Consider the following 10,557-nt stretch of genomic DNA (forward strand, 5'->3'; position numbering starts at 1 on the left):
TGGTGAAAAACGACGTGATGTGCACATGGTGTGTATTGAGGGGAGAGGGCTGGGGGTGAAAGATGCCTTCAGACGGTTCTGTATGGTTGAGGAGTCAGACAGCCACTCTACCATGAGGTTTAGCAGCAAGATTCAGATGCAGATCTCTGCTACAGCTGTTCATGAACAGCTTCTCCATGCTCCAAGTTCTGAAAACCCCACTCTTTAGTGTTAAACACAGTAAAAACGTGTGCTAGATGCTTCATTTTCGTCTCCCTCTCTTCCTTTCAGCCATTTCTAACGCAACTTCCCAACGCGAATTTTACATCACAAACCTACAACGTGGTGAGAACTACGTCCTGTGGATGACAGCATCAACGGCTGCTGGGGAGAGCCCCTGGGGCAACAGGGAGCTAGTTTGCTTGGAAAGTAATGAATCTCTTGGTCCCTTGCCCCCAGCAGAGAGGTTCTGTCCCTGGCTCAGTGTTTTGCACACAGTAGAAATGCTTTACACACTTTTTAATTGCTGAAGATCTCTAGTTTCAGCTGGGTTTAAGATGCACCATACCTTTCTTTGTCTTCCGCCTCTGGCTTTGTGCCAAGCTGCTGTCTGTATCGTTGATAGCTCCTGGCTAGCAGCCTTGCTTATTGCAAAGAGGGAAAGAAGGGTTTGACCTTTGCAAGTTGCTTGCCCAGATATTTATGCACATCAGGGTCTGGCACAGAGATCTATGTGCGGGTCTTGCTTGCCTCAAAGTCTCACGTGAGAAACCTCACTGTGGTGCAGAAGCAGCTGTCACCTCAAAGAGCACAGCACGATGTCTGAGCTTGTGTAGCGTGCAAGGCTATCTTGTGTGGGCCTTGCTTCTGTGCTGCCCAGGGGATGCAAAAGCAAGCCCCTTGACTAAAGCTTTTCAACCACAGATAACAGAAGTAATCAGGTTTTGTCCTGCAAGGTGACTTGTTTTGATCATATTTGTTTTGAGCCCAGATCAAAAAAACCTGAGAAGGTATTCGATAAAATTTGTGCTCAAGTACTGTCAAAAAGTTTCTTTTGCTCAGTTTCCTCACATGCCACAACAGGAATCAGAGTGGAGAACGGGAACCTGACCTGTAAATATAGCACATCTCAGCAGCCGCAGCAGGCACGGGCTCACACAGAGCACAAAATAGTGACAACAGCTCTGGTTTAACAGCTCCATTCTGTGCAGACCCACACGCAGGCTGAGGGAAGGATCTAACCTCTAAGCAGCCGAGCTGTACGAGTTCAGAAATACATCGCCGCAGCGTGGGAGCCTGGCGATGCTGTATAGCCCTCTGGAGGCACGCTTGTTTCATGGTCTCAGAAGAAATCTAGGGAATTAAAACAATCTGGACAAGTTAAAAGTTTTCCCAGCAGAAGAGCGTGGGTTTCTGAAAGTTACATTTTAAATAGATGGTGCAAGCATGTTGAAGCCAAGCTATTCACTGAGACCAGTTAAGTCACTGAGAGTTTATTAAACACGTACTGATCTCCCTAGGATCTTTTCTACTTAACACCCCTCCCTTGCGTGCAGTACCCCCAGCTGACTTCCTCTGTCAGGGGCAGGTTCAGTACTAGAAGAGCGAGAACAGCAATTGGCATGTTTGGGATTGAGGGCTATCTCTAGAGACAGTAGTAGATGTGCTAATGTTACAACGTACCATTGGCTCCAAAAGCCATCAGTCCGTTCAGAATCCTGATTTTAAGCCTAAAAAAATGTTGGTATGTTTTATGAGTGCAAACACTAGTCAAGCCATGTTTGTTATCCTGTTTGAACCCTTTTTTTTTTTTTTTTTTTCTTATTTAAAAATACCAATTCTGTATTTCAGGTGCTGTGGACTGGCTCATTATTGTACTTATGTGCAGCTTCTTTGTATTTTCAGTCTGCGTGTGCTCTATGCGTCCTGCAAGAAAAGTGTGAGTAGCTCAACCTGTTTTGTTCCAGTAGAAGAGGGCAGTTTTGTTAGAAGGCCCAGGAATGTCCTTTCAGGGCATCTTGGGGAACAGCAGAGATGGTTTTGAAGAAAGGTTTCAGATTACGAGTGTAAGAACACATACTGTGCTTAAAATATAGCCGTAGTTCACGTCAGATTTTTTTTTTTTTTTTTTTTAATCTAGAGTTTAAGGCCTGCTTCCACTGAAATGAATTTGAAGTAGTACAATCCATGGTAACTCCCCGAGAACAAAGTCTGACTGCGACTAAAAGCCATTTTTCTGTAAAGCAGCATAAACACCTCCCCGGGCAGAGCTTCCAGGACTGCAGTGCGGGGCCATACCTAGCACGCTCTGCTAGGTGCTGCGATTACTCATGAACAGCTAACGAGGGCTGGCGGGGAGAAGATGCTGTGCAGCATTTATTTTTGCTAAATCAGGAGTTGCTCAGCATTACCTCACCCCGGCCTTGCACCTGGGAAACGTGAGCACCCAGAGCAAGCACCCACTGGTAGCAGCAGCTGGCTGCTACCTGCCCCAGCCATGCCATCTCCCTGCTTCGGCCTAGGCTGGCTTGCCTGTCCTAAGTCCTTTCATCTCTAAATTGATGTAAATTTGGTTCTCCACTTGCAGGGAAAGCAGCAATAGCAAACAAGGAGTAAGCCTGAAAGCCAGGGGAATACTAATTTTTCTAGTCAGATCTCTGTCAGAAAAAAAACAAGCAAAATGGCTTGATTTGAACTAAGACTGGGGGAATTATTGTATGCTCTTGAAGTGTTGTGATGGCCCCAAACATTTGAAAAACCCTAAGTCGAAAGCTGTTCTGTCCAGTCAGCCGAAACCCACGCGTTCCCAAAAACTTCAGCAGGATGTGCCCGTCCCACACAGGCCGGGTTTCTGCTGATCTCTGCTAACGCAGCTCTGTGATTACACAGAGCTCGTCAGTAATTACGTGCACAAGCAGCACAGCCCAGTTCAGTAGCACTTGCAGCTATTGGCATTCCTGCTTTTAATTTCACGTGTTCAATTTGCAGATTATATTCTCTGCTTTCTGCCACTGTGCCTCAGTGGCACAACAAAGCCATCCCAGATCCAGCTAATGCTACGTGGGCTAAGAGTTGCGCTTCTGTGAAGGTAAATCACGCTTTTCTTCTTCTCCTAATCCCACCATCTTCAGCGGAAAAAGCAATCAGAGCTTTGTACGTCGGTAATCCCTTAATGCAGCAAATCCAGCAATTTCTGGCGCTGGATAAGCTCCGCTCTGCGTTGCGTTAGGCTGCGGTATGCATCACGCAAATGCAAGAACAACGCAGAGGTTTTTGTTTCTAGCAGTAGCCGCTGTGCAGAGGTGCCTGCATTTCAGGGGTGGGAGGTCACAAGGTACTGACTGCAGGCTTAACGTGGCTGCTGTACGTGTGCCCCTCCGCCAGGGCGAGCTGAGCGTGCCTTCCAGTCTGTTCCTGCGGGACACAAGCAGCTTTGAAGAGCCTGAGACAATAGAGGTAGAGGAGGGCTTCATAAAGGCGGACTCCCAGATTTTCCACGACAAGCTCATCTTCAGCAACATTCACAGCAGTGAAAATCACGACTGGCACTCGGAAAGCAGCTTTGAGAAGCAGGAGTCAGAGTACAAGGCTCTGCCCAGCACAACAGACGGAGACAGTTACGAACATCAGCTCCCGTACTTGTACAGAAAGATGGCAGAGGTGACGGAACAAATGCAAAGTGTTTCGGAGTACCTCGCTAACCCCATCACCGACAGAGCTCCAGGTTACCTGCCCGCAGGCATCCTGTCCCCTGCTACAGACACTACTGATGAGCACCAGGAGCTCGAGTGCAGCCCGCTCTCTGTCTTCCCAACAACTTTTTTGACACCCGTATTTTCCTATGGAGGGAAACTTAATTTGGACACGGTGAGACTGAACTGCAGCTCTTTCACAAGGTAGGAGGACAGAACAGACTGGCCTTGATTTCTGTACCTCAGTGAAGTATTTCAGCGTGTTTCACTGCAGCTAGTACAACAACGTGCATGTCACACCTCTAGGTGACAAAAGCCGGCTCACAAACCTTGCCAGCAGTGTCAGTCGTGCCTTACATTGCAACACAGCAGCTCTTCGCCCACAGAGCACATTAAGGTAGAATTAAAGACAAAAGAGCCAGGATTGCTGGGGCTCAGCAGCCTGGCTTTTTGAGAGTTTAATTGCTCAGGCTGCCTTTATACAGCCTGGTTTGCCTCAGGTCCCTGTCCCACTGACCACAAGCAACGAAGTCTGGCTTGAACTACATCAGACACGAGCTAAAAATCATTTAAAACGATGCTTGCCCAGAAGAGCGAGCACTGACTTCTGTAAGGGTCAGCCCTCGGCAGCTGACAGGATCACGGTTGCAGTCCGTGCTCCAGCTGCACCCAAGTGAGAGATGCAGCATTTGGAAACCTGCATGAGCTGGTGCTAAACTGCCGTGCCTAATACCCCACAGCGTTCTTTTCTGCAGACAGAACATTGGCACGAAGTCGTTGCGTCCCCATGACACTGGTGCTACAGCCCCACGCGGGCCCCAAAGGACGCGCGATTCATTGTTTCTGCAGCAGGGCTGAGCAGCTCCACCAGGAGCCTGCCCCCACGGCTCAGTTTGGAAAAGAAATCCTCACCAGAAATAGAGAAACAGGCAGCGCATGTACCCAGTAAGCCAAATGGACCGGGGAGAATTTAAATGATTTATTGAAGTATTCTAATTACAGGCTTGGAGGCCATGTTACACGTGTAATGACTTTGTTTACTCGGTGTGCGTATGTATGCGTATTTATAAATAGAATGTTGGGAACCTGAAGTTTTGTTTTCTCTGTTCAAGCTCAAGTGCAGCTAGGCACAGAATAAAACACCCTTAAAAACAAAGCTGAAGCTTTGCTCCCAGAGGTGAGGTAGTCCAGATTTGAACTTACCCGGAGCACCAGTTCTTTATCTCCTCTCCCTGATTCGGGTGCCTTCCCACCCACAGCTGGTCACGCAAGCTGTTACGCAGTGGCATACATGCATGGTGACAGCCTCCTGTGATGCTGCCATCTCAAAGCACCTCCACTAAAAGCTGTTACCTAGCTTTGGGAGGAAAAGATCCTTGGCAGCTCTGCAGACATCTCCTTTTAAAGCAGAAACAAACCTACCTGCACCACAAGACTGCTGCTTCAAGGCCACAGCTTTTCCTACTGCGTTTCACTTGAAATAAAAACGTGAACTGTACTGCTGCATTAGGGAGATCTCTGTCTGCTCGTTCCCCTAGTCAAGATCCAGCTATGTTGTCTTCTACAGGAGGTCTATAAACTGCTGCAATCCCAAGTCCAAAGACCACTGCATGACAAGACCGTGATTTTTAATGGTAACACTGCCTTCTAATTTGGTCCGAAACACACGGGGATTATCAGCATCACTAATTTTATAGGGTTCTGTACCTCTGCTTGCACTGTGACACCTCTACAGCGGGCGGTGTCTACAAAAATGGTTGCGTGCACATAGGTTTTCGGGTTGCTTAGGTGAAATTCAAGTCCTGGCACCAGCTCCTCTTGTGTATGGCAGTCACTGGATTTCACTGCAACGCCCGGAGCGTTTCCTTTTGCTCAGCACAGTGATCACAAGTACCCCGGCTCCTCTCAAACCTTAGTTTTCCAGTCTGCTGTTCCTGTGCACTGAAAACAAAGTCAACATTGAGTCAACTGCTGTTAGATTTGGTCTATAGCTGTGCACCCCGCAGCAGCAGCAGTCCCCGTGAAGGCAGAGCAGCTCGGGTGCCCAGCCAGCCACGGGTCCAGGAGCTCCAGCACGCTGCGTGTGGGCAGCCACAGAGCCCCGGGGCGTGCTGAGGGCTCAGCACCCAGCTGGCATGGTCAACACGTGGATGCTGCGAGCCGGGCCAGGCACCGCAGCACCCGGCGTTCCACCTGGAAGCAGCTCCCTGGGGATAAGGAGGTGCAGAACAGGACGATGCCGACCACCGCTACGGTCTGGGAGCTCTCCACGGCATCCCCAAAGCACAGGGAAGGGCGCCGGCTGTTGGGAAATGCTGCAAGAGAGGAGAGCCGAGAAGGAACCCCCCCAGTAACAGCTCCCGGAACAGCAGCACACCGCTGCACGGCGGCCTTGTGCTGCGCTCCTCGGGGCTCCTCCAACAGCAGAGACCGCTTCTGAAAGGCGCATTCCTGGGGGAGCGTCCCCCTGGGCTGCCTGCACCCAGCACGGGGAGCGTGCTTCTGGCACCTGCCCCTGCTCGCCTGGGGCAGGGCACAGCCCAGGCCCGTCCACAGGCATCACAAGGGATCCTTCTCTTAGTGGGGCTGTGGCAAGGATTGTTCTTCCCAAGGTTTATTCAGTCCCTTCTGGATCAGGATACTTACCCCTTCTGTCCAGCCACTTGATGCGAGCTCACTGCATTCACGGCAAACACCGCGCTGAAGAAAAAGCGACCCCCAGATGTGACCAAGCCTCTTGCTCAGGACACACACACACGAACTCGAGGCACAGCACAGTCTGCCGCACCATGACGGCATCAACACAAGCAACGCGCACTCTCCCTCCCACCCCCAATTTCAGTAGGGCTTTCAAAACCGGCAGGATTTGTTATCTGCAGACCCCAATAAAACCACATGCGAGGAGGCTTCACAGCAGCTCCTGCGGCGCAGCCCTGCGCACGTCCTTACTGGGGGCTCAGCCTGGAGCAGTATTTCAGAGCAGTGTTTGTAACGGTATTCCAGCTTTGGGACTCGCTCACCCCCTCACGGCCGCCCCCAAACTGGCCCCAAAGCCCCGTGGTAAGGTCACAGGGCAGCACGGCAGCTGGGCACGGACGGATGCCCTTCCGCAGGAACGCGGCTCTCAGTGGTGGTCTGTGGGCACGCCACAGGGCAGCTGCCCATCTCGGCGTCTTCCTCCAAACGCGGAGGCACCGCCGCCCATCCCTACGAGGAGCTGCTGCAGGAGCACGCAGGAAGCAGCGACGGCCACGCCACGCAGACACAGCCCCCCCGCTCCACGGCCAGGCCTTGCCAGTGCCACGCAGCAGCCCGCGCCCTGTCCCACGCGGCCTCGGAGCCCAAGAGGCCTTCAGGCGCTGCTTCTTCAGGAAAAAAAATAAAAGGTACAAGCAAGGCTTGTCCTCCGCACAACAGCGGACAAACCGCAGGATCTCAAGTAGAAATCCTAAGCACACCTGAACATGCTGGACACGTCCTAAATCAAACTTCTGAAGGAAAAAACTACAGTAAAAGTAATCCCACCTGAGTTACTTTCATTCCACCCAGCGCAAGCACGAGCACAGCGGTGCTCCCTCACCTCTAACCCGGTGCTACGATGACCCGAGGTCTCACAAGCTGAGACCAGCCGGCTCACTAAGAGCAGCTGCGGGTAAATTCACACACTTCAGTCCTCGCACAGGTTTTCTTAAGTTTTTAGTTGTTGCTGAAATACGGGGAAAAAGCTGCAAGGGCCTACTGCATTTCTGTTTGCCACGGAGTTGAAGCAGCAGCAGGCGGAAACCCACCTGTCAGACAGCGCCGGCAGTGCCCGGGGCCTGCAGCCCCGCAGGCTCCAGCGCTGAAGGCAACAGGAACTGCCCGGGGGCTCCACGGCCCCGCAGAGAACAAAGCGGGGCTGCTTGTCAGGGGGAGCTCAGCACAAGGAGCTCAGCTTTGTCACTGCAGTGCGTCTTTTTTTTTCCCCCATTATCAGGCATTTCACCCGGGAGAACAGCGCACGCAAGAAAGTACCAGCTCGGCAAGTTCCCTTTTGGGATCCGCAGCTTGTCCCAGGTTTTGGCCCCCAGCCTGGTGCTCAGACTTCTCCCCTGGGTGCAGGCGTTACCCGCAGCAGACATCCCGCACCTACTCGGGTCAGGCACGCGAGGTGTCCGAGCTCCCCGTGCTCCACCCGGCAGCCGCCCAGCAGAGCCCTGCCCGGCCATCGCGGACAAATCACCGCCTGTCAGCTGCGCACAACCGAACTCGCCGCCCACTACCAAAGCGGTTTTCCTTCAAAAAGGTTAGAAAAGAGCGCTACTGTCAGCAACCTGCTTGTGCACGCTGACCTTTCACTTCAGACACGTTGCTAGCCGGTTCCAAAACGACTCGATCACAGAGCACCAGGATGCCTTCCTCCACGCTCCTCAAGTATGAGGCTCCCCAGGAGTCCTACTCCAACTTGAGGACACAAATGGCACCACCAGTAGGGGCGAAGACCAAACCACTGAACTCCTGGGTGTCTCCTAGTAAGGCCACACAACCCCTTTTCCCCGTCAGGCTCAAGCTCCCCAGCACGAGCACCGCACTCGGCTTTTCCAGCCCCAAAGCAGATGAACGCTGCCTTGGGGCACTCGGCCCTGGCTCAGTTACACCCCGAACCGGGCACGGAGGCTTCTACCTGGCAAGGGCAGATCAAACACGGGTGTGCAATGAAGGCAGAGCGGTCTTTGTAACGACTGTAGAAAAAGAAGCAGGTTAGCAGATGCTGGAAGCGTCAGCTTTAGGCGTACGTCCTGCATTTATTAAAACGAGAGGTGTGGCTACGCAAACCGGTCCCAATGGGCAAAATCATTACAGGTAAGAGTGGTGTCAACTCTTCCAACTGCAAACACCACAAATTCACACCACATGCCGATGTTCCATTTTCCTCAGAACAACACGTGTCTTTCCCACACAGACACTCGCATTTATTGGTCACTCATTTCCTCCCAGCATCAGCGGCATTTAGTCCGTAAGATGAACTTTCATGCTCCAACCTTGCCATCGTTAAATTCACAAGCCAATTTGCACCGTGCGCTTCTCCCTCTCCGACCTTTTTTCTGCTGGCCACCTTTTCCAAATTGTTCAGATTTTAAAAGGTTTAGTCCTCTGGATTTGGTGCGACAGCATAAGTAGCAAGCAAAAGGTTAGGAAGTGTTACTGAAGAGGAAGCTCATTCACGGTAAATAAGCTACTCGGAGGGAGATGTTTTCCCAGAGTCCCTTCCCAGCAACGGAGGTGCCCGGGCACCATCGCCACGAGAAGATCTGGACCCACTTGGGGCAGGACCTAGATGACACACTACTAACCTAAGCGTTTTCATCTCCATGTGTTTCATGATATTTTTAAAAGAGCATGAAAATAAACCTTTATTTCAGTTAACACCCACCAATATTAAAGATATATGTTCACAGTTTTAGTTCTTGACAGGAATGGACTGAAAGAGGCAAATTTACATCTACCAGAAGAGCAGACAGACCAAGGGTAAGCTCAAGCTGTCCTGAAAGTGATCCACGACATGCCATCGGGAAACTGCTCTCTGCCCTACAGCAGGGAAAGGGAAAGCTTCTGGCCAAGTCCGGCCAGCAGGGCCCCGAGTGACTGGATGGCCCACAAGCGTTTCTGCACATCAAGGCATTCGTTTAGTTGTATTATCTGAGGTGTCCCGAACGCTGGAACTGCAACACGTTCTACCAAGTCACAGAGGGAGGCAGAAGAGAAACAACTCAGAGCCAGAACTAGCACCCAGCACCTGCGTAAGGTCTGCTTGGTCAGGAGAAGTGAACCGAGAGAGATCGCCGTCCGCTGTTTGAAAGCTTGCCTCCTTCTCACAGCCTAGTACCTCAGCTGACAGGTGAGCACACTGAAGTCTGATGTGACGGTATTAACAGTGGTTTACAACAAAAGCTTTTGTAGAAAATAGTTCAGGTAAATCAAGCCAGCTAAACCCCGCCGTTAAGGAGTTGGATATTACATATTCAAAGGTCTCCAATACTTTTTGCCTGTCCTGTACAGCTTTTAAAAAAATAGGGCATTACCATTTGTTTTCTATCTACCTAGTTAAGAAACTACAAATGTTACAGGCTGTCCAAAGTGTAAAACATTAAATAAAATGAAAATCCCGCGTCTAGGCTCCTTCTGGGTGCTGAGTGGTAATGTTCCTGTTCACAGGGATTAAATTAAACCTACAGGTTCCTACGGCGATCTAAAGAACTTCTTACAATCGCTCTCTGGAAAACATTCATTTGTCAGCTAGCAATCGACACTGCACAAAATCCAGAACAAAATTTAGATGAAAAAGGTGAAGTGTCAGGGGTTGTTTTGCCTTTTTTTTTTTTGTATCACACAGATTGCAACGTCCCTGCTTGAAACAGAAGCCAGAACTCCCTCCTGCCACACCAGCCAGGGCCTGTGGCTGCTGCTGCTTCTCAGAACTGCCACTGCAGGAGCAGTGCTGCGAGCGCATCAGACGCTGATGTGCTTGTGTCCCTGCTGCTTAACCCCACGTCCCAGGCGGAGCCCAGACAGACCACCCGAGCAGCAGCTACCGCCTTCCCCCCCTCCCAGCTCCAAGCACCAGGAAAGGTCACTCATCTGCAGGCTGTTCTCCCAAAGAAAAAGCATAGGTAATTTAAAAACTTCTTTTCTTTTTGCCAACAAAGCATCTTGTTCTGTTGAAGGGACAAGGAGGAGGGAATCAAGGTAAAAAGGGTGAGTGAGAGGTGTAATACATTAGCTTTAAAAAACTGTTTAGACCAATTATCCACACATCATTGCTGGATCGATACACAGGTACGCAACTATAAACCAATGTGCTTTGAGTATTTTTCAAGTATCTGGTATCAATTTTGTATAAAGATTT

General features: G+C 50.7%; 1 protein-coding gene across 5 annotated transcripts in view; it reads left to right on the plus strand.

Annotated features, from left to right (window-relative positions):
- The window catches only part of IL12RB2 (interleukin 12 receptor subunit beta 2), a 21,071-nt gene extending 16,226 nt beyond the window's left edge, over window positions 1–4,845 (plus strand). For all 5 annotated transcript variants that reach the window (XM_083845725.1, XM_083845726.1, XM_083845724.1 and 2 more), the window contains 4 exons: window positions 271–408; window positions 1,831–1,918; window positions 2,968–3,067; window positions 3,364–4,845. In XM_083845725.1, coding sequence (XP_083701851.1) covers window positions 271–408; window positions 1,831–1,918; window positions 2,968–3,067; window positions 3,364–3,879 — 842 coding nt within the window. In that variant the 3' untranslated portion in view covers window positions 3,880–4,845. The remainder of the gene's footprint in view (window positions 1–270; window positions 409–1,830; window positions 1,919–2,967; window positions 3,068–3,363) is intronic.
- The last annotated feature ends 5,712 nt before the right edge of the window (window positions 4,846–10,557 follow it).

Source organism: Anser anser (assembly GCF_964211835.1).
Source record: "Anser anser genome assembly, chromosome: 8".
Lineage (NCBI taxonomy): Eukaryota > Metazoa > Chordata > Aves > Anseriformes > Anatidae > Anser > Anser anser.